Source organism: Gadus chalcogrammus, chromosome 14, assembly GCF_026213295.1.
Source record: "Gadus chalcogrammus isolate NIFS_2021 chromosome 14, NIFS_Gcha_1.0, whole genome shotgun sequence".
Taxonomy (NCBI): Eukaryota; Metazoa; Chordata; class Actinopteri; order Gadiformes; family Gadidae; genus Gadus; species Gadus chalcogrammus.
Window position 1 is genome coordinate 17,798,121 of NC_079425.1, and position 25,000 is coordinate 17,823,120.

Below are 25,000 nucleotides of genomic sequence, written 5' to 3' on the forward strand. Positions count from 1 at the left end.
CCAGCAGAGAGACAGAGGAGAGAGAGACTGGCAGAGAGAATAAAAGAGAGACCAGCAGGGACCAAGGAGAGAGACTAGGAGAGAGAATGAGAGGAGAGAGACTAGCAGAAAGACTTGCAGAGATAATGAGGAGAGTGACAAGCAGAGCAAATGAGGATAGAGAGACTAGCATAGAGAATGAGTGACTGGCAGAGAGAATGAGGAGGGAGAGACTGGCAGAGAGAATGAGGAGGGAGAGACTGGCAGAGAGAATGAGGAGAGAGAGACTGGCAGAGAGAATGAGGAGAGAGAGACTGCCAGAGAGAATGAGGAGAGAGAGACTGGCAGAGAGAATGAGGAGATAGAGTGAGACAGAGACAAACACACTGTGTGATGACAGAACTGCTGGCAGCATGTTTGTACATGAAGCCGCGGGCAAATTAATCACAGGGCGCTCTCCAACTCCATTTAAATGCTAATGCAGTATAAAAGGTACACACCACATATATTTGCGCGGCATTTCTGAGGCTCTGGAAATTCATCCCAACATGCCTCCCGATGAATATTTCACCCAAACATGGTTCCTGCTGATCAATATCAAGGTGTGAAGGTACAGAGAAGGTTGGATTCTTTCGGCCTTGATAAACCAAAACATGGTGTGCTTGCACAGACAAAAGAGACGTTTTGCCACCCCAAAAAAAGTGCTGCATTGGGTTTCTTACACCCCAGTATGCGCAGGGTGCTCAGTCATACGTCTTATTGCAAATATTTAGTATCTGTAAAATATAGGTGTTTGGCTCTATCGCATTGATTTCAAGATTAACCGGTTCAAAGCTTGTTCAATATGGCTGCATTCTTCGCCGTCTGCCAATCAGTGTCTGTTGCTGCTTTAAAACTCAACCTCTCGTGAAAAAACATTTGTTTAAGTTAGCCTCCTTACTTTGAAACCCATCTGTCCTGTTTGTCCGTTTCTCCCTGTGCCTTTTTCTTGCTGCTATTAGAGTACTTTCACAACATATATATATATTTATGTGATGTCAACCACACTTCCTTCCTGCAGCCCACCACTGCTGGAGCAAGAGAGAAGACAGGTCTTCCAGTTCACGTCTTGGTAAACAAAGAGGCCCAGAGACATATTATCGAGGCAGGGTCTGCTTAATCTCCGGATATAAACACAGTGCACTACAGAGTTTGTTGAGGCAGTTTAGGCATCCTTGTCTTTGAAGTAGCTTGAGAGACGGCGCAGGGCTTGTTTAATAATGCCTGCCAGACCTGGCTGGGGGTAGACGCACCTGTCTCAGAGGGAGGGGGTGGAGAGAGAAGGGGGGGGGGGGGAGGGGGGGACAGAGAGGGATACAGAGAGACAGAGAGAAAAATAACAAGGTAGGGCAAGACAGAGAGTGAGGAAGACAGTAAGACAGCCAAGTGGGCATTGAGAAGCCAATTATAAAAAATAAAAAGGTTGAGAGAGGGGATTATTGAGAGAGAAGAACTGGACGTTCCAAGACCGTAAACGGTCAGCAGCTCACATGGTCTCCAAGCGCTCTCAGCTAAATGGCGCCAACGTCGAGAGGGAAATAAAGGTCTAATAAAAATAGTGATCATAAGATTGATTGATTGATGGGTGGTGGGAGGGGTAGGAGGGCTCGGTGGTATGGAAGTATGCAAGTTGTGCACACCTAGATGCCACTAATTGGATGAAGAGCTGGCACAGATAAACTCTCCTGTCTTAAAAAAACATCTGCACATCTGCAAGAAGAGAACAGTCCAAATGAGTAACCAGAAGTAAAATAGATAAGAGGAGAGGGAGGCACTCTGATTTTATCTATCTATCATGGTCGGTCAGTAAAGAAACGGATTAACTGAAAGACCATTTCATGATGTTCGGATCAGTAATATACAACGTTATCAGAGGGATTGGAGACACGAGAGGATGGATACGAGGAGAGGAGCAGAGATCCCATGGTGTTGATGGAGAGGCTGCGGACCAATTCCTCCTCATACTGATGCACTTTGCTTCATGCAATGCGTTGGCTTCAATTTGACAGAATAATTTGGATCGGTCAACAAAAATCACACTGTGATGGGTTTCAGTTCATATCATAAATATGGACGCAGGACGCAGTCAGCCATTGGTTTACACACAACCGTTCTGAGGGTGTAGACTTACCTTCTACAGAGTGACCCACTCGGCATTGCAAGCGATTTTTGCAACCGATGGAGGAAACCCACTCATATTCAATTCTAAATAACCTTTATTGAAATAGAACTCTCAACCAGGACTTGGAGATACATACCCTAGCCACTGAGACCATAACCGAACAAAGAAAGGTTTTGCATTGCAAGAAATGAATCCCATTTCTTCTGCTGACATAGAACGGTGGAAGTCACTCTGCCACGACCTACCGCAAACCAGCTTAAAGGCGACATATATACCATGGCTAATCACACTCACACCTGGTGGTATAATTGCGCATTTCCATCGGTGGGTGCGCTTTGGCCCGCCTCAGCCTAGTAGTGAAGGTGCGGTTTGGCCCAGCTCAGTTACGGCGACACCGCCGACAGTACTATGGTACGGCGGGTTTCAGCCGGATGGCAAAAGCCGCGGCAGCTACGTAAGCATAGCGACCTCATAGCAGCCCGACTACTTGGCACCCTTTCAGACGTCTCAATACCCCAACGGAGGAGTACTGCGAGACGAGTACGGCTCATCACGGCTCAGTCCGGACCCCGCCCACTTTTGGCGGTGGAAACGCGAACCGCGCCCCACCTTTGCATACCGAACCGAACCACAGCCTCCGGTGGAAATGCACCATTATATGTCACCTTTAAGGAAGTTAGTGGAGCTACATGCTAGTCTCTCCTTCATGGCTTCACAAACAGACGGAACAATGTGTACATCAACAGGTGCTTATGGAAACAATGTCTACATACATGCATTGCAACCATTGAGGGCTTAGGGATGCAAGAAATACCAACCAACTCTACTCTTGGGTAGCTGAATCTGTTGAATAGATATATCTCTCTAACTTAGATTAAAAAAGATATATTAACAGCTATTTTCAATGAGATGTGTGATTCTTTTAATAAACCACCACATTCACTAAACGTAAATAAACCAACTACATTCCAATGGAGTCAATCACAATAAAACATGCACACACGCATGAGACCCACATGCATGCACGCACACACACACACACACACACACACACACACACACACACACACACACACACACACACACACACACACACACACACACACACACACACACACACACACACACACACACACACACACACACACACACACGAGCCTCACCTAGGCTGGTGGGCTTGATGAGCTCATCCAGCAGGTCGTAGAAGGGCAGCCTCTGCAGCTTGACGTCGGGGTGCAGTGGGTGCAGGGAGGCCGAGGCGGGCAGGTGGTGGTGCGGCGGCAGGCCGCTCAGCTCATGCTTCCCGGGGCCCAGCAGGGTAAGCGGCAGGAGTGCGGCCGGCGACGGGGCCCCGCCTAGACCCTCGTAGGCCAGCTGGGAGAGGCCGGCGGGCAGGGCCGCCGCGCCCCCTCCCCCGGGCCCGGAGCCCGGGCGGTGCGGCACGGGCGGGGCCAGCTCCGAGGGGGACACCATCTTGGCGGGGAAGCGGCGTCTGTACAGCTCCTTGATCTTCACGTGCACGGCGGGGCCGCAGCCGGCCTTCAGCAGGTGCAGGGCCTTGGTCAGCAGCTCGTGCTTGCGTCCGTGCTTGTTGCGCCCGGCGTAGCCCAGCAGTACCTGCAGCTCCGACACGCGCAGGCTCATCACCATTTGCTGGAGCAGGGATAGATAGGGAGGAGGGCAGTGCTCAGTCAGTCTATTAAGCAGGAGGCATGGCGGATGATGGGTCCTCCTCGCCACCTTTTCATTAAGGTACTGGTGGCTGTCTGACCTGAACGGGTCCAACGTTTGCTCTCATATTTGTATCAGTAAAATTAGACCAGCTAAGCATTGTTTTAAGGTACCCCTGCCACATGGTCAAGTCTATCCAAAGTATTCATTTTGGACCCTACTTGATGTGGCAGTATTCCCTCTTCCAGAGGTTATCTGTGGTCTATCCATGTAGAGAGGCTTCTAATAAAGCTTAGGCAAATATGATAGAGAATTAGGGAATATGAACATAGAGTATCAAGATTAAACCGTTTCCTTTATTCACAAAGCACTGGGGAAATGACATCCCTATGTTCTGTTGAACCGCTGATGCTGGATGTGTGATGAATAGGAGAAAGAAGGAGGTCGGAGCCACAGCATGAGACCACCGATCAGTCGAGAACACATGTCAATACATGCATGTCAATATGTGCATCAGATGACTTGCTGGTGTTTTTATGACAACGTGACAGACACACGGATATGGCTAATGGAATCTCAGATAAGACACAACCCCCCATCAGGGCCCTACCCTAGACAGGGTTTTGGGTTGTGTTTGTTTATCTCAGTGTATATCTCCATGTGTGTATGTTTGGGCACGGCTAAAGGGAGGGGTACACTGAACCACAGCTGACCACACAGTCCCAGACAGTCTTGGGTGGATGTTGATGTAAATGCTGCCCTGACAGCAGCCACTGTTAACGGTAAAAAATACTATAAATACTACGTTGTGAGAGTCGAAACGTTGTGTAGACTACGTTGTGTAGACTGAAAAAATAAATACAGAGCCGGCAAACACACGCACACACGAACATACGCGAGCACACTCACACGAAACATCAACATGCAAACAGATACATCCATAACACACAGACAAGGTTTCTGATGAATAAAGAAACACAAATTTTAATCGCTAAGCATTTAGCCTGACAAACACAAGACATATCCCAACACTGCCACCATTGTCTGGAGGCTTCTCCCAAGGGGTAGGTGAAAAGCCGTATGCATTAAACATTCAAACTAAAAGTCTTCAGGTGGGATCGGGGGACGGGAGGCCAGGGATTGCAGCAGCCATCTGGGCAGCAAGCTGCCAACCGCACCGGCTGTAGCACGACCACAGATACCCATACATCACTCTCACTGATGAGATGGAAACCAAATAGCACAGACTGACAGGACGGGAGATTTGAGGACCTTCAGGATGTAATTATGGTATGATTGGGATCGTTTAACATTCTTCTGGCTCCAATGCATGTGGTGGATGGAGCAGGTAGAAGGAAAAGGAAAAACACCATGATATTATGGTTCTATATATATCTGACCGAGAAATACACCTGCTGGCGACAGAAATGGCCGGTTCTATGAAATATGGATGAGGTGGAGGTGGGGGTTGGGATGGAAACGAAAAGAAGGAAAAGCACAATAATGATAGGGGCCGCCCTCCTTCTCTCACACGCACACACGCACACACAATTTGCATATACACACAAACACTGGCTCACATGAAAGCACATTCCCAAAGTCACACACCTAAACACACACACACCTAAACACACGCACGCACACACACACACACACACACACACACACACACACACACACACACACACACACACACACACACACACACACACACACACACACACACACACACACACACACACACACACACAAAGACTGCATCTTCTACGCCCATGAATGCAAGCAAACACAGAGGAGCAGCCATCCACCACACTACAGATGGGATACATTTCTGTAGACAGAGGAGGAGAAAAAAAAGAGGAAAAATCTACAGCAAGATAACACAGAAGAATCTGGAGAAAGAGGACCTACCCTCTGACGAGACAGAGAAACTAACACACAGACCCTGACACAAGATTAATATCCACACAAAACACGGACAGTACAGACAAATTACCTCATTGGGACATAATAATTATAATAATGATAATATACGATTCCTATAGCGCTTATCAAAGCACCTGAAGGCACTTTACAGGTCAACATGAGGCAAAGATACAAACTGAGAGGAATGAAAAAGGAGTGTGGTGGGATAAGCTGACCTTAGCCACAGTATGCCTTTCCTATATTCTCCCGCTCTAAACTACAACCCTGTTGTATTTCCTATAGACCAGGAGCCTGCTGCTCTGTATAGGAGCTGGAAAGCTGAATGTGCTATCCCATGATGAGAGAGGGACTATCAACTGCCTCCAAGCAGAGTCCACACCTCATTTCTGACAGCCACAGAGAACCTCCTGTGCGGTCACGGCTGTTAGGCGTAATGCTACCATTCACACCTTTCATTTCCCGGAAATGACATGTTACCTTTTCGCCAGAATAACCTCAGTTTGAAAATAATATCTGGCCAATTTTCAGATTTTGCCTTGATCACTAGAAAGAGAGCCAAACAGCCGATAACGAAGTGGACTTTCCTGGGAATTACCAATTAATTTGGGATGGGACTGTTTCATTAACTCATTCACTAAATACCATGGTATAGGGCTTACAGTTTGGTAAGTAAACCACAGAGTATGATTGACTGACATTTTTATCAAAGCCATGAAACAAATATTACAGCAAATATATTTTGCCAATCCCTGAGGCAGTGGACTGATGAAAGTTAAAGTGCAAGTTTAAATATAATTTAAAAAGGTTCCACCTCACAAGAAAGTTAAGGCTACAGAGAACCACTACTAGAATAACAAATCAAATCGAACAATCCAAGAGCAACTTCAATCAATTCTAGTTTCCTTGTAATACAATGAATGACCAAAGTTATATATTGATGAACAAATTCCACCTTTAATAAATCTGTATCTTAGGTTTTAACAGGGACCTTTGTGTGGTCACTTTATCTCTAGATGTCAAAAATAAACTTTGGCCGGGCACCGATGTTGCAGATATAGCAGACAGAACATGGCTAGCGGGGAGAGCAAGGGTGCTGGTGAGGGGAATGGAAGGCAGTATCCTGTAGGGCTTCACTTCCCTTCCCTTCCCTTGTTGCCTGCACTGGCTCAACTGCTTGAAAAAAATGCTGGAGAGGTCCTCAAGTGCGGATTTCTTGGCTAGAGGAGAGTTGTTGTTTTCATCCCTTAATAGCAGGAGGTGGACAAGCGGTCCTCTCTCACTAATCTTAGCACCTTTACCTTTCTCATAGATCTGAAAAAGAGTAGGGCAACAATGTAATTTTTTTAAAAGACACTACATCTAAGACACACAAAACTGAAAACAAAGCTGACAATGAAACACAGAAACTTAATATGGCAGGATCCCCCTAACTGTTTTGTTATTTTGGTATTCAAGCACATCGCTTCAGATTGCCGTTTTGTGAATGCTTGCCCTCTCTCAAACAGGGCTATTCAGGAGTGCCAGCTTTGAGCCATTTGCTCTTTTTCATGTGGTCGCTAGTCAACACTCAAAACCAAATCAGTTTGAAGATAAAGGCTATGCTTTAAATAAGAAGAGAAATTATCAAAACACACTAAAGCACCGTATCATATCATTCATCGTTCAAAATCAGGGATTTTTGAAGTTGGCCATCACTGCAGGTGATTTGTAGCTTTCATCAAGGGGCTTATTATGGATTAGCAACAAACATTTAAATAAATCAGACCCTTTATGGTTAAAAACAAAACAAAAACAGCGACAAACAAATCCAAGTGAAAGTGTATTTTGAGGCTGGGCCAACATTTACTTGAACTTATTTATATAAAAATACATTTAGCATTCTGAACTGACGGTACACTAGTGATTCTGAAGTGCGAACACTAACACATATTGTTTTATCGGATTATAGTCTTCTATTGCATTTTGCAGTTATGGACCATTATTTCGAAGGATAAAATAGATGATTTAAATTACCTGTGGATTTTATGGTTTGAGGTGATCCACGGCTTTCTCCATGATCTTTGAGAAAATAAGCCCTCTTTCTGCGAAGTTGAGGGGGGCTTTTGAAGCATGGGTCCAGAGCTGTGATCACCAGCAGGGCTTCTTCTCCTGTGTCAGGAGACTTGACACAGAGGTCCTGGAGGATGGTGCTCTTCATGCTCCCGCGCTGGGGGAGTCATCCTCATCGGGTGTCAAGCTCTTTTCAATCATGCTTTTCAGTGGAAAAATCTGTGAGGTTTTGGGGTCTCAAGCCCTCTGAAGCCAACACAGCGGGGGCGGTTGGGCTATGGGGAAAATTGGAGTTACCCTGAGCACTTGGTCCAGCAGGCGACTATCATAGTTTGTCTTTGGACCCAAGGGTTGGCCAGGTTTAGCGTATTCGGGGAGACCGTTTATGAGGTGGCAGACTGAGCTTTTTTCCACCGAAATGTCCATGTGGATGCATTGTTGGCCACTACTGCTATTGCCATCTTTATGGGGTTCCACCCCGGTCATTATTCGCATCTCATTGCCATCCAAAATAACCACAACCTGAACATACCTCGACAATAATCATCTTTACACTGCCAAGCTGGTTCGGCCGCTGTTTGGCATGCCGGCAATTTCAATGTCTTGCCTACGTAAAACCGAGGGGGTAAAACCCCCCGTCTTCATGGAACCACATTTCTTGGTTCACTGGACACTGGAAATCGCAATTGTGCGATTTCTTGAGGGTAATTTTTCCTAGGTCGCATACGCATTGGGCAGTAGTTGGAAGGACAACCCTCGTCAGAGGTTTGATTTTAGGTCTTGTTCTGTGCATAATATGAGGGATGGTAAGGATCACTACTGGAAGTTATAGAGCGGCTGTATGCTATATATACGCTATTCTGTCTGACAGTAGGAAATAAATTGTCATTATTTTTAGGTAGAGATTTTTTGTTATAGAAAGAGAAGAGCAAATAGATGGTTAGTTTGAAAAATATGTCGAGGGAATGGTTGTAAAAAACAACAACTATGCAATAAAAACATTTTACATTTGATTTCAGGTGAGATGAAAAAAATAAAATGGGTGCAAACAAATTTGTTAGGGTGCTACCAAATAAAAAGTTAGTGCCCCCAGTGCCACCAGTAGAATATGGTTGAGAGGAATTGGGGGAAAGGAACTTTGGCCTTGACTCCCTGAAGTCCATGAACCGCGACATGGAGGAGAAAGGGATTGTACTCCAGGAGCTGAGCTGACGGATTTGCCGCCGAGCTCCCAGCTGCCGGAAAGCTTCGGCCGCAGTTCAGCTCCCGGAGTGCACCGCCGGAGCTGCCAGACTGCCGCCGAAGCTTCAGCGGCGGCCAGGCGGCTTTGACAGCTCCGGGAGTACAATCCCCTTCTCCTCCATGTCTCCTCCTCCGGACTGCCGCCAAAGCTTCGGCGGCAGTCCGGCAGAGAAAGGGATTGTACTCCCGGAGCTTAGCTACAGGGCTGCCGCCGAATTTCCCCCGCCGGAGCTCCTCGTCCACAAAATCTTGAAGTGGGAGGTAATATTCAACTGTGCCCCCTTCCTACGTAGGAGAGGGCACCGAAACGGACTCGCTCGTTTAGTGTAGTCGGGGTACTTTCCAAATCCCAGGAAAAGTGTTGTTTTCATAATATGTCCCCTTTAATCAACGAAAGCTCAGCCATGTACTAACAAACTGATTTGTTATGGCCTTGGCCTGCTGGCTAGATGCTGGAAGTACTCCCGAACGATTTCTCTATGGTTGGCTGGCCCTTTGGCAGTCTTTCGGTCTCCTTCAGAAATGCAGATACCTAATATTGGAAATATTTTCTTTACCATTCTTCCAATAGTGTTTTTAGATCTTAGATATTATTTCATTGCTTTCTGCTGTTGGAACAGGAAACCATTACAATTTCAGGAAAACATTTAGAAAGAATTATTTTAGATTTTAGCCATTGTTGCTCTCTCATCAACCGTACTATCGACTATGCTTTGAGATGACGTTGCACGGTTTGAGTTGATGCTGCACGTCACGAAGAAGACCTGCCAATAGTAAACAGCTGACCGTTCTTTTACTCCATCACCATGCTTCTTTGGAGGTTTGGTACTGTGAGATACCGTCCAATGGTATTCCATCTCCCATCCCTAGGATTAAGTCCCTTGCAATGTTTGTAGTTAGTTCTGTTGGAACCTAAACGAGGATAGCCACCAGCCTAGCACAGGTCATTACATTGGCAAAAATCCAGAGAGAACTACAAATCATTGGTGTGTTTCAAAATCACAAATGAATGGATTTTGTGTGTTATTGACTAGAGACATTTGTCTCTAGTCAAAGCATACTGTGCAAGCATTTGGAAATGAAGTAAAAGGGGAGGAAGAGAAGGGGAGATAAGAGAATGGGACAATGGATGGGGGGGAGACACACACAGAGAGAGAGAGAGAGAGAGAGAGAGAGAGAGAGAGAGAGAGAGAGAGAGAGAGAGAGAGAGAGAGAGAGAGAGAGAGAGAGAGAGAGAGAGAGAGAGAGAGAGAGAGAGAGAGAGAGAGCGCTCTGAGAATAAAATAAATGAAATTCTCCACAGCGCCAAGGAAAACACAGTAGAAGGGAGGAGCTGAGTGTGTGTGCTGGCACTGTGGGGGAGAATATGGGGCTATGAGGGAGGAAGGAAGGACACACTCGTCTGAGAAGTGACCGATGAAATTATTGTTATGTCTCAGTCAACTTCATGAATCCATGTTATTCATAGTGAGAATTTTCAGGGGGGGAATTAAAACCAAAAGAGAAAGAGTACTGAAATAATCACAAAGCTGCCTTTAAGGCTGTGCTCCAACAAAAGGAAGTACTTAAGAAAAAGATTTTGATTTGCTTTGAGGAAATTATCCTTAGCAGCACCTTTCACTGTCTTAAGAAATCACGTTGTGTTCATTTATACCAGGAATTTGGGCATGTTTGATAAAAATGTGCAAATTGAAATCGGCACATTTTTCAATCCACAGTAGATAAGAATAATGTCTATGTATGTTTTTAATTGTGGTGTATAAAGGTGTATATCGCAAAGCCTCCGCCAACTGCAATCCTGCCATTCTAGTTAGGAGTAAATGAGTAGGATGTTGATTGACGCTGGGACCTCAAATCACATAAAATGCCCCTCTTTGTTAATCTGTTTGCTAATGAGTCAAAACACTTAAAAGAGCTCAGCTACTAATTCAAAGCTCTGGAAGGTTTGAAAGGCTAAAGCTTAAGCAGCCGTGGGTTGCTGTTAATGACCCAATAATAACAAAATATGTATTTTTTTCACCAATGCAATTTGACTTCTGTCTCGAGTTGGGTACCAAAATCAATCGTTTTCAAATTTCGGTACCTAAAAGGCTGAGAGCGCAACCGGTGGGTGGGAGTCATTCAAGTGGTGTCTAACAGTAAGGGCAATGGAGAGCCGAAAGCGGTCGCAATGTAGTTGCTTTACACTTTTACAAACTGGACGCAGACATATTGAAGTATATCTGTCTCATCGGATTTCGAAATAAAAAGCCATTGAATTTTAATCACTGAATATTTATGCATTGAAATAACGTATCAGATTTTTTTGCTGTAAAGATGTAAACTTCAATGTATACAATTTTACTTCCAATATTCTCAACATCCCCAAATTCAACATGCCAAATTCAGCTGCAAAATTCTATGCATGAAAGATGAAATTGATTTTTAACATCCGGGGACCAAAGGAAGAGCAATCGATCGTAGATGCTAGATCTAGTCAAGCAAAGAGCGTCCCTCGTTGGATCCCTGACTATGATGCGGTATGGCATGTGCAGAGAAGGTGCAGATATGTCCAACAGCAATGACTGTGACACCGGGAAATAGAACCTTGAGTTGCTGAGGCAAAACGGTTGATATGCCTCTGTGGTGGCATAACGAAGGACCCATCAAGGCATCATCTCAGCCGTTTTCGTTGGACATGGCTAAAACCTGCTTAGCACATGCCTTCCCTCACCAGAGTCGGGTATCCAACGAATGACGCTCTTATTGCCGCTCGCTCTCCCTGCTCGACAGCGGTCTAGCACCTAGGATCGATTGCTCTTCCTTTGGTCCTCGGATGTTAACACTGAATTTCATTCATTGAATTTTGCAGCTGAACTTGGCATGTTGAAATTTGGGGACGTTTGAAATATTAAGTTGAATTTTACATCTGAATATTGTGTATTTTTATTTTTTAAAGGTTTTAACTCTGAAAACAGAGTTAAATCCAGAGGCAAAAAATTCAGATACGTTATTTCAATGCATAAATAATCAGTGCTTATAATTGGCTTTTTATTTTCAAAATCGGATGAGACAGATATACTTCCATTATACAGACATTGATGCAGACAATGCTCCCTGAAATAGTTGTAACGTGAAATTTAAAGCTGACCAGGAACCTGGTCAAACACAATAACTAAAAGCCAAGGAATGTACCCTGTTTGATAGCCGTTAGTACACCTGCAGCCATCGTTTGTCCCGGTCTTGATTGACATTAGCTCAGCCTTTTTTGGTATGTCCGAAACCAATAAGAACTGAATTGCATGCTATTTACAGGAGGGATATGACAGTATGGGACAGCATATAACTGAGACTCACGCACTAATATGTAAATTGCATAAGGTTACAATTTGCAATTTATTTATTTTTTTAACTACAGATTAGGGCCCGACCGATATTGATTTTTGAGTGCCGATGCCAATGCCGATTATTTTCAGAGAAAAATTACGATTACGATTTAATCGGCCCGACACTTTTGACGAATATGTGAATTGAATGCAGAACCTTTGAGTGTTTTAGAATACATTTACAGTCAAAAGTTAGTGTAATTTAAAATGTAAAATAAATAACTAACTCCCAATGTGCTGCGCTCGTGAGCAGTGACTAACACGTGTGTGCTGAGCAGTATGGTCTCACCCTTAGAGTCTACAGTATAACAAATTAACATGGCCTAGGACCTAAAGAAAAACAGGCACAACATGCTCAAACAATGCGCCTTGTGTACATTGTTGAGGTGAGCGCGCATCTGCCTGAGCGAGCGTGCTTTCATGTTGTACGGTAAAATTCAATCTCCTCTTTTTTACTCCAGCTGAAGTTGTTAGTTAGCTAGGCGAGTAGGAGCGCAATCTAGGGCTGTCAAAATTGCTCAAAAATGACATTCGAATGTTCGTTTGGAAAAAAATCACGAATTCGAACTATTCGAATATCTGGTTGCCTATTTTACGCAGTTGCCGTCAATATGTCAATAATGCGACAAAACCATGGTTCAAATTAGTGGGATATATATATATATCCTATATACAGCCCAGTAACGGGGAGGCCTAATCATGAAAAGCCACAACTTTGTATCGCTTGCATTTCACCACCACACCTGCAAGCGCGCAAACTATAGTAATCTGAAGAAGACGCCCGCTTCTGAATGTTACAAAGTATGCTAGTGGTAACGTTCCTTGCTTTGCTTACCATTTATCGAGAAGGCCTATTAAAATCGATAAAGAAAAAAATGCATGTCGCCTACGTCTTCCACCATGCCAGCGAAAGGGCCAGCACTACGCACCGTTCGGATTCATGAAAATAAAATTGTCTCGGACTTTGCCGAGAACATTGCGTTATAGCAGCTTTCACCAGCCAGACTACTAGCTCCCTGAGCTCTACTTCGGATGCTTATTGAATGGCATAGCCGAGCTGGAATACCTATATCCAAGTACGGAAACCCCGAGGGGATAAAATACATTCGCTCTTCACAATACTAGTCTGTTACACTTGTACCGCGGGAGTGTTTTTTCAAATTTGGATATTATGAGGGACATCGCGAACAGACAGAGGCTCATTCACAAAGCAGATAGAGGCGCTTGTACCGCGGGAGTGTTTTTTCACATTCAAATATTAATTTTCACGTTTGAATTCGCGTTTTTGGATACATTTCGAACAAATATTTGAACTTCGAATATTCGTTGACAGCCCTAGCTAATCTGCAGGATACTAAGCGCAATAACATTTCTAAAAAATAAAAATAAAAAATCGGTTGTAATCGGCGTCTTTTTGGCAGAAGTCGATTATTTTCAAAAAGGCTATAATCGGCCGATTAAATCGGCAGGCCGATGAATCGGTCGGGCCCTACTACAGATATATTATTATTGTTGTGGTAGATATTGACAGTTATCAGCTTGTCTTTCGTGTTGTTAACACTCTTGCTTTCAATGACGGGTCAGCCGGTCCCACTCTCAACCCATGATTAGGGGACACGTAGATAAAACATGATACTGTTACTACGAGAAATGGGATAGCTAAAGCTCATGTAGGTAAGATTCAAGAGTTGTAAAGAGAGAGAGAGAGAGCAGCGAAGAGCTCGATTTTGAAGTTAAAAAACCAAATGTTCCCCCAGCTCCCCACAAACATCCAAAACACACACACACACACACACACACACACACACACACACACACACACACACACACACACACACACACACACACACACACACACACACACACACACACACACACACACACACACACCTTAGAGCTGCAATCTTTGATGTTTTCTGAAGTGCTGTAATGAGAGGAGGCGAGGGGCGTGGCAGTGTGCTTTGATATAACAAGACAGGCTGGAGCCCAAGTCACTTCTGGTTTACAGCTTTACTGGTTTATATCCAGGTCTGGTTCCGATTTTCCCTGGTTTAAACTTTAGGTCGGCTTTACTGATTAACTGATTTCGATTTTCACTGGTTTCCATCAAGCAAACTGGTTACGATTTTCACGGGTATTAGTCTTCACTAGTTTCCTAGGTCTTTACTCATTTACATGCTCAAGATCACTCACGGGTTTGTATCCAAATTAGTTTAGTACAGAACACTGTTTCACAGGGGAAGTTCAAACCATGAACTGAGTTTGCAAATTGCAGCTTAAAATTTTGCTGCTAGCACTTTTTGGACTGTCCCTATAAGATGCATTGGATGTTTAAGCCGTTCCATCTGACATTTTAATCAAAAAATCAATTTGTTTTTAAGTTAAGTAGCTAACGACTGTATCTCTAGCAGACCGGCAGATTGACAAAAGAAACACACACACGTGCACATTCAACCTCACCCCAAAACACACACAAACACACATTTAAACATGCACCCTCTTGCACACACAGTAACAGACACGCACGCACACAGATACAATTTGATCCTGAGGAGGAACACTTCACACGGGGGCCTGCACACACAAAAGGGGGCACATGTGCCAAAGGAAAGGGCCAAAAAGAGCAGACGAGAAACACTATATGGAAGAAATACAAAAAGAGGCGAGAGAAAACCAGTCTTTCCAAATGCACCACAAACAAACGCTGTTGTTAGGGAGGAAAAATCACACACCAAGTGGGATGCCATAGAAGGACTGGAGAAACAGGACCACAATGCACAACACATCTATCCCACCGACTTCCAGCTGGGTACCCTGTCGTGTCCCATTCCCAATGTGCCTTTCATGGAAGACGAAAAGCAGCACGTTTCTTATGCCAGTGTCTCAAGAAATGGCCGATATACATCCAACTAATTGGTAATTAAATGGTAATTTGTCTTGTATGTAACTGGAAAAAATGGAAGCAAAGTGTCCATTTTTAGGCTTGCTATAGCGCATCAACGCAGATGTTATTGTATACAGTAAGTGGCCGCCGTGTTGTGGTTGTGGGCGTTATTATGTGGGGCAAGACTATTCTCTTTGCCATTCTCAAGTAACAGTGATCATTTGTTTTGGACCTTGATGCATGAATCACTGTAATGGCACCTATAATTAGTACGTATACTAGTACGTGGTCTGGTGTAAAGGAGTTTTAACTCGCTGGCTCTCCAAGGAGGTTGCTGGTGTGTTGGTTTACATGTTCTGGACAGGTTCATTAATAAAGGGACAGAATCACATTTACCGTAGGCCTAAATAGGTACTAAAACCAATACTGAAAATAACAACTTGTTGATGTGACACAACCAATAATCAATGTTCCCTGCCATTTATGAATATCATTGTATTTGCTGGTAGGCTGATGGCAATGAACAAGGGAAATATCGGCAGAGACCGATGTACAGTACAAGAATCGGTGCATCGCTATATTTTTCCATTTGTTAGTTGGTAATAAAGTGGCTCCAACATATAAAGTTGAAACTTTAAAAGGAGCCGTTATCTTCTTGTTCTGAAGTGAAAAGCCCCCTGCAGGTATGAGTGGGCTTCATATGGATACAACACAATGGCAAGTAAAAGTGTAGAGCCCAATGTGCATGCTACATTAATAATGTGGTCCAATAATATGGTACACAGATGTCCTGGGCCTCCATAATGTCTTCCTGCTGTCAGAGTGTAAGGCGGCAAAGAAATGGCGCCGCATGCAAAGCCCTTAGTGTTTTAATAACAGTTAATTGGGACAGAAATTATTTTAGCCTGATGTCAACGAGGTGTGCCCACCTGTGATGCGATGATTTCATCATTTAGTGCATCCTGTATTCTTGAGCGGCTCTTTGGACTCATTCTAAAATCATTTTACAAAATCCACATTGTCACACTTATATAATGTGTGACAACACAGTATATAATGTGTATGCAAGATGTCGGAAAATGTACCACAAAATGTTTTTCTATTAGAATATTTGTAATGGCTAATCATTTGCTAACAATATGTTTACTCAAGAACACATTTGCACCCCTAATGTGAACTAAATGTCCAATAAGACAAAAATATAAATAAATATTTATATAGTATAGTGTACTAAAGTCAAAGGCTCTGCAGAAGAGCTGCCTGCTAATACTGGTTGTGAGTGTGTGTGTGTGTGTGTGTGTGTGTGTGTGTGTGTGTGTGTGTGTGTGTGTGTGTGTGTGTGTGTGTGTGTGTGTGTGTGTGTCTCTCTCTCTGTGTCACTCTGTGTCTGTGTGTGATGGGGGGGGGGGTTGCACTGTGCACTACCTGGACATTGCATAAAAGCTTCTACTCCGGCTATTCTTTGAGCCAGTCTTCCCCCTTCCCTCCCCATCTCCACTCTTTTACCATCCCCCATCCTCTTAACCATCCAACTCTGGGGCACTGCTGTACCCCCAGCCTCACACCTCTCTCGTTCTGTCTCTCACTCACTGTCTCTCTAGGCTTTCTATTTGCCTGTTCGCTTTCACAAACACTGCCAGCCCTACATTAACCATTCATCTCTCTCTCTCTCTCTCTCTCTCTCTCTCTCTCTCTCTCTCTCTCTCTCTCTCTCTCTCTCTCTCTCTCTCTCTCTCTCTCTCTCTCTCTCTCTCTCTCTCTCTCTCTCTCTCTCTCTCTCTCTCTCTCTCTCTCTCTCTCTCTCTCTCTCTCTCTCTCTCTCATTTCCGTCCAGTTTACTCACTGTCCTTCTCTCCCCCACCCAGTCACTGATTGCGATCGGTTACTCTATAACTATGTCTCTTGCTGTACATCTGCATACGGATCTCATGGAAGTACACAGTTAAAGGATGGCCAGGTTTTTACATTACAGGACGAATTAGGCCAGTGCACACTGTCCTGGCCGCCATCAGGTATCAGCCTTCAGGAAACTTTATGGGACTGAACAGGAAACTCTATTTCACATACATCAGATAAACAAATAACAGCCAAAAGAAAACCAAATAAAAAAACACCAAGAACACTAAAAAATCCCCGCTTTAACCTTAAAACAATACTCGATTGCGAGATATAACCGAGTCAACCCAGATGAATGATTCCTCAAAAGACGTTACCTGTACGCCTCGGGCATACCTAGTCCAAACCCAGCATGCCTCAGGAGAGAGTCAACAGGAAATGCTTTGCATTTTTAACTGATTCATTTTGATTTCCAAAAAGATCTGTGTGATGTGGAGCCAAGATAGCGGGGGTTCACAAGCAGCTAGTGGTGGGGTAATGAGCGCTGTGTGGATGGATGCCCACAACTGAGAATAACTCACAGGAACCAAAAGTGAAACTTTCATCTTCTTGCTGGAACCAGGGTTTAACCAATGATGAACACCTTACTTCTAAAGGGAATGAACTACACAATGACCATCATTGGCCTCTTTTTCACTCACAAACAGCTTTTTTTTTCTCGACACATACCGGTGTGATGACCTGTATACTGAGACCATCATCACAGCAGCAAATGTTTGAATTCTATTTCCAACATGCAGGACGGTATAGAACGGCTAATAAAGGCCAGTTAAGAGCTGACCATAACTCCAACTTGACAAAAGGACCCACAAACACAAACAAACCCCACCATACTCACAGCCTCCTCTCGATATTTTAAATGTTTCGTGGGTCCTGGGTTTTCATCCAAATATTTGAATTAAAGTCATCCAAACCAAAGTCCAAAGCCAGTTGGGTTTCCCAGTTTACCTTTTGAGGTATTTTGTCATGTATATTTGCCAGAACTGTACTATGTAACTCTTTCCGCAGCAGCCAACACTTTTGTGGAAAATATCATTTTCTTTTTTCTTCACAGACCAAATTTACATAGAAAATCTCTTCGGCCTAATTGAGTTGCGGGTATATGAGATATTGTATTCTTTATCGATTATTCAGCATTGAAAATATATATAACACCATAACATAAGTGCTGGCTGGGTGCATTGAAAGAGTTACACAGAGCAGGTATAAATATACCTGGATTATAAATATACCTCACATTTGATGTCTTCCAACATATAATCTATTCTGGCTACATCCTTCGCTGCTTAATTATTCAGTATGTGTGATGTGCTAATGCTAAAGCTTATATTCCTTCCACCAACCACACAAAAATATGACTAACTGCCAGTAGATCATGTACATTTCAATTGAAAAGAGACATGATGTTTATTTTCACTGTTAAGCCACACCGAGAATCCAGCAAACCATGAATTAAAATTACAAAACTAAATAGCCATAAATACGCCAGCCATATACGACACAAGCACAGGGATCCAGCCCGCCGTTTGCCCCACCAAAGTGGCCTATGGAGAAGATAATTAAAGTGTGTTTAGCCGATGGGTGCCGTAATAAGCCACGGTGGTCCCACAGGTTTCCCTTCTCCGGAGACACTGAGCAGGGATTTTATTATTGGACATTAGTCCTGTAGCCCAGGCTGACGGCACTGGGGCCTCCGGAGACCATACGTTACATATAGATATAGGTTGGATACATGACATGCTAGCAGCATACAATCTAAAGTCAAGAGTTGAAAACTGAACTGTGGCCGGTTGTGGATATCAGTGGTGAATTGATGCAGTGCATTTACGTGTGTCAGAGAAAGTGTTATTTTACAAAACTTGGCAATGTGTGCTCCACTTCTTACTTCAGTCTAAAAAGCAATGCTGCTAACATCCAAATCTCATGCAACACCACTAAACAACGCTAAAAACACCAGCTTGTGTTTAAAGTGAACATACAGACACACACACACAATTTAAAATACAGAGCAAAGATGAAAACAGTCATCAACTGCTTTAGTGATTTCAGCTCAGCAGACGTCAGGAACTTTCAGAACTCATCGCCGGCCCACTGCTGGTAACGACTTTGACGAAGAAAGAAATAGGCAGGTGCTGAGAGAGGATGTAGGGGAGCACAGCGACGGCCCTGTATCATTAGGGATTAACCTAGCCGCAGGCTCTACAAATAGACTGTCTCCACCTATAAGCCACCGGCACACAGACATTTATTTGTACTGCCAGGTTGTTGCTGGAGCAGCAGCTGTGCAGGTGAGAGAGGGAGCACTTCTGACATACTCTGAGTCCCGGGGATGGACCCACCATGGTCACTTTGTTGGGGCAATACAGCAGTAATACTATGAATACACATGCACAATCACTTTAAGACATGTTTGCTTTCTGATTGTTGAACACCTACCGCACTAGGAAGACATTGCCTTGAGAGAGTATGTCATTGTTGTCTCACAAATATTGGTAGACATCTCTAGCTAGAAATCAAAATAATTGTAAGATTACTTTGTTCATAGAACAGATGTAAAGCTATTGCCCTTAAATTGTTCTGGCATAGAATGAGGCATAAGGAGGTTCTGACCTCCAGATGAGAAGAGACATTTTCTTCAGGTGGCTAGAAGAACGATCAACACACCAAGAAGGTGGGCACACAACCTTCTGCAACAAAAAATGTACATCAGGGTATAGCTCAGAAAAAGAGTAGATGCATTGAGCTCGACTCCGCCTCATTCATTTGAAACGTGTTTCTGTTATAGACCCAATAACTACTGGGAATGTATTTGCAGACAAATGTCTGCTCAATTACTGCAATAACCTTGCTACAATTTAGTCAAATGAAGTAGCCTAAAATGGAAGTAATGGATTAATGATAGTGTTGTCTGAAACAAATCCAATCTGTAGGATAGATGAATTCACTCCTGACTCCTGACTCATTTAAATGCACAAACTTTAACAACACTTTGCAGAGGAATTTATCTGAACATTTTAACACATACAAATCTTGATTGCAATATTAAACTAATAACACTATTGTGACAACGTTACAAACATTGCTTAGTTGTTTATATTTTATCAAGCAAAGTGATAAAACAATGCCCAGTTTAAACAAAGTTTATTTTTATGAAGCATGTAATCTCAACGATAAAAAAACAAAGGTCTGATTTTATAGCAAATAAAATACCTAAAATACCAACCTACACCATTCGGCTAACAGTTTGAATCATAATTTACTCCGTTAATAAACTTTGTCAACAAACTTTGCTGAAGCTTCCAATTGTATGGCACTTAATGAATGAATACGAGGTTTTGTTGAAGCCAAAAACAGCCAGTAATCAGATGAAAACTGACATCGACCCAGTTGTCATCTGACGGCGCTCACCGAAATCTCATCTCTGTGACTGAAATCTTAAATATAACTCAATGGACAGTAAGCTTCCGGCATAACCATGAATGAAAGCAATAGGTCTGTTTCGCATACGAAGAAGATGAAGTCATTATAACGTTTAAAGCATGTAGCGTCCAGACAGTAAACACAGTTACGACAAACCAGCTTGTCTCTCAATATCAACAAAAACATGCTGGCTGGGCTTTGGCTTCTGGAGATTCAAAAATGTTTCCCATGTTCTTACAATTTAAATGAAACACTTAACAAAATCCAAATTATCGTAAGCTTTAGTCGTGGAGTCCAAATAGGACTTCGCCTGCAAACGCCTGACAACCGATTAAATTTATAATGATTTCAAGCTGCGCCTTACCTTCAGTTCCGCACTCTCCGCCATCTTGTATTTCTTTGCGCAAGCGTGATAGAAGTTGGTCACATGACTGGGACGCGCAGAACCCTCCGTGGCCATGCCGCGGACGCGCAAATGGCAACAGAGGGAATGTTTTTTCAGCCAATCTGTATTGTGCATGGACCAATTAAAGAATTGTATTGTGAGGCTAAAGCCTTTTTAAAATATTTTTTTGTGGTTCAACGTCATACATTTTTTACTTACATTATTTTGAACAGTTGACTGATGATTCATTGTCACTCTTGCCTATAAGTTGTCTATTTTAAAATTCAAATTATAATAAAAAATGTAATCAGGGTAAATTAGTTTACTACCTAACATATTTTCGTTCAAATACCTTGAGAAAAACTGTTTTAGAGGCTCAGAGCTCAGGTTATTGCATTTCAGGCCAAGAACCAGTAGATGGCAGCATATCACAACAAACTCACCTTGCGCCCTCCCTGAAACGCAGGGAGGGAGGGAAATTAAATAGGCTACAAAATAAAGAAAATGGCAATTTATGCATGAATAAATTAATAAAGGAACAGTGAATGGATAAAAAAAAACAATCAATTACCAACAACGATTAATGATCAAGTCATCCAGATTGTTTTCACAATTAGGAATATGTTCCATGCAATTCTTAATTACAATGAAGATAGAACAGCTTGACGTTTGATATATGAACTGATTTAAACCATTCTTTCCAACTATCAATATCCTTGTTGACTTCTCACTCAGTATGCTGAGTAAATTGCAAAAATCCCAATGCTTGTTACAATTATCAATTATCTGGAGTGTTTTCACAAATCGATTATCAATGCAGCATGTTATTTATTTATTTTTTGCACGAGATAACCACGTTCATCTAAATCCCGATTTTAACGCATACATCCAGAGTCTATAGCAGAGAGAACTACAACAGGTGCCTTAATGTTGAATTAAAAGTCAGCTGCAGCTGTAACGATCAAGTGCTGAATCAAGACACAAACCATAGCGGAAGAACAACAGCAAAAACATGCCTGTATGTTTATTATCTGTTAACAAAGCATAGGAAGCAAAACGCTGTATCATTTTAAAAACATGCAAAAATAATACATCACAAACATGTTAATACAAAGATCGGTCATCTTTTTGGTAGCAGACATCGATTCGTTTGGCTTGTGCAAATTGTGTTTGTAGCCGATGTCAATTAAACGAAAGTTTAAGCTCACGTTTATTCTCCTTTAGAAAGGCCTGAAAGTATTTCCCTAAAAGAACGTGCGAGGACAGCATAGGCACATACACGCCATTGCAGCTTGAGTATTAGAAGGTTGATTCCTTGGAAAGAAGTAGGCCTACCAATGCTTACCCTCCCTTTTCTCTGATGTTAAAATAAAAAATAAATAAAAAAAACATTTTCGCACGAACCCAATGTTTAACAAATTCTCCATCCTAATGCCAAAAAGGCGGTTCATTTCCAGCGAGAAATATAAATGGGAATGTATCACTTCACTGTCATTATGTGAATATCTGTCTCACAAGTGTCTGGGGAAAAGGAGCCATCAGAGCGAACGTGTGATCAATACCTATTAGTCGTCCCTTTAGATGAATTAGGTTTCACCATGAGGTCAGGTCGGGCCCTGACTCAATGTCAAACATTATAAGTCCACTTGACTTCTCATGCACTAATGCAGTTGTCATATAGAATCCTGTTAAGGCATTCTTCATATCTAATAAGGGGTAACCTGTGTTCTACTAAAGACCGCTAGGTGTCAGGCTTCTACTACAAAATAGAAAAGACAGTCGACTCTAAACAGTCAGTGGCAACCAATTTTTAATAACAACAACATGGATACATAGGCCCCACATGGACTGGAGTAACCCCAAATTCGTCGTGGATAGATGATCAGAGACACCAGTATCGCATTGGTAATCACTTCTCCCAGGGTTGTTTTCATAAGTGTCAAAAAATAAATAGGCCTAGGAATAACAATAATCATAATAATCATAATTATACACAAGTTTAATGGTTTAAATAAAGCCAAGGGGATACATGAAATGGCAGTTTAAAGAAAAAGGATCACACGTAGCCTTTGTGATCCTTTCCAAAACTTAAGTTATATCAATGCTATTGATCGTGATGGCAGGGTGATCAGTGTTTAGGAGCATCATAGGCTACATCAATGAATGTGAATTTGAATGTTGGTGAATCACTTATTTTATTTAAACAACATAAAGCAAGACATAATTGGGGTAATTATTTTATATTGGAGCATTTCGCTGAAACCTGAAACCTGCGAGATTTGGATTTTTTTTTGTTTCATTATTTCTTTGCTTTTTTCCACCACACATGTGTATAAATGGCTCAATATAGTTTACCTGTATAAACAAACTGTACACTGCAGAGAAATAATGCATTGTTTGAGCGACACACCGCCTCCTTTTGGTCTTTTCTTAGATCTGAAGTGGTGCTGATTGTGTGAATAAGTGCTCTATCAAAATAATATATATAGATTTAAAAAGATAGTATCATGACATAATTTGGTGTAGTGTTACAGCAGTGGTCAAATTCATATTTTGTTTCCATTTAAAGTGCTTAATGTCAACAACATACAATGGGTCACATAATCTAAGCAACAAAGAAAATTAAATGACATCAATACAAAACAAATATATGTAAAACAAGAAACAATATGTTAAACAACATAAGCTATATCATGATATACATATTTAACTTAATATCACAATTGTACAATCCATTGCACATCATCACATTATAGATATACTGTATGTATTTGTATAGTCTATTATATTTGTAGAATATCTTAAGAGGAGACCCCTCTGATGTTGAGATTCCTTTGCATCGGCCTCGTGAAAGCTTTACAGCCTCATAACATCAATGCATTGTTGGACTGGATGTCAGAATGTTGTCAAAATGACATCATCCGGATTTCCAAATAGTTTGAGATTTTGTGGTCTGGGGTTGGTTGTGGTGGTGGTGGTTGTGGTGGTCGTGATGAGTTTTCGCTTCAAGTGCTCCAGTTAATCGCATGTCCGTAGGTGGGTAATCCATGGCTTACAGATGGGAGGCGAACGTAGATGAACTCTTGAGGTGGACCTCTGCTCTTGGCCGTCTTGAAGAGCGCCGACCGCGGCGTGCCCTCAGCCAGGGCGGCAGCTAACGGGGGCTGGAGGTGCAGGCTCCGGTACAGCGGTGGAGGGTCAGCATCTTAGGGGAGAAACGGGGAAGGAGGACCAACGTGAGCTGCTGGAGTGGCATTTCAACTATAACTAATTTTCTCGAACCAAAATTTTTTAATTGTCATCCACTGGGACGTGCATTAAACAGCTCGATGAATTTGTTTGGTTCGGACACTTCCAATGGAAAAGTAGCACTTGCATAATTATGAAAGACTATAATTATGTGGTTTGAATGGGTCATCTCTTTTTGCAGTGAATTAAATTACCCTTCAGTTTATGTCGTAGTCTTTCTTTATTGGGCCAATTCGCTTCACAATGTAGGCCATTTAGCAAAGTTTGATATAAGATGATATCAATACGATACAATTCCATAAAAAGGAAAAAAGGTGGAGCTTTTTCTTTGTCTGACGTGGATTGCCATTATGTGTAGGCTATCACTACTACTGTGTTGCTGTAACATTAAACCAATCCTTTAAAGGGTTGTGTTAGTAGATGACTGCATGTAACTGATACAGTGCGACATAATGGGCTGTCTATTCTATTTTCCAGAGAATGGTTTAGTAGTGAAAATACGCATCCCAAACAGAACAGTAAGGTTTCAATTTTGTATGTATGTATGTATGTATGTATGTATGTATGTATGTATGTATGTATGTATGTATGTATGTATGTATGTATGTATGTATGTATGTATGTATGTATGTATGTATGTATGTATGTATGTATGTATGTATGTATGTATGTATGTATGTATGTATGTATGTATTTATGTATGTATGTATGTATGTATGTATGTATGTATGTATGTATGTATGTATGTATGTATGTATGTATGTATGTATGTA

The 25,000-nt window shown here is 42.4% G+C and overlaps 2 protein-coding genes across 3 annotated transcripts in view; both read right to left on the reverse strand.

Moving 5' to 3' along the window:
* The window catches only part of LOC130402963 (E3 SUMO-protein ligase PIAS1-like), a 108,831-nt gene extending 87,822 nt beyond the window's left edge, over nt 1–21,009 (reverse strand). For both annotated transcript variants that reach the window (XM_056607048.1, XM_056607051.1), the window contains exons 1-2: nt 20,958–21,009; nt 3,304–3,793 (exon numbers count right to left, since the gene is read on the reverse strand). In XM_056607048.1, coding sequence (XP_056463023.1) covers nt 3,304–3,793; nt 20,958–20,981 — 514 coding nt within the window. In that variant the 5' untranslated portion in view covers nt 20,982–21,009. The remainder of the gene's footprint in view (nt 1–3,303; nt 3,794–20,957) is intronic.
* Nucleotides 21,010–23,983: 2,974 nt separating this feature from the next.
* Nucleotides 23,984–25,000, reverse strand: part of LOC130403682 (SKI family transcriptional corepressor 1 homolog-B-like) — a 5,365-nt gene continuing 4,348 nt past the window's right edge. The window contains exon 6 of the mRNA XM_056608102.1: nt 23,984–24,183. Within this exon, the coding sequence (XP_056464077.1) occupies nt 23,984–24,183 (200 nt within the window). The remainder of the gene's footprint in view (nt 24,184–25,000) is intronic.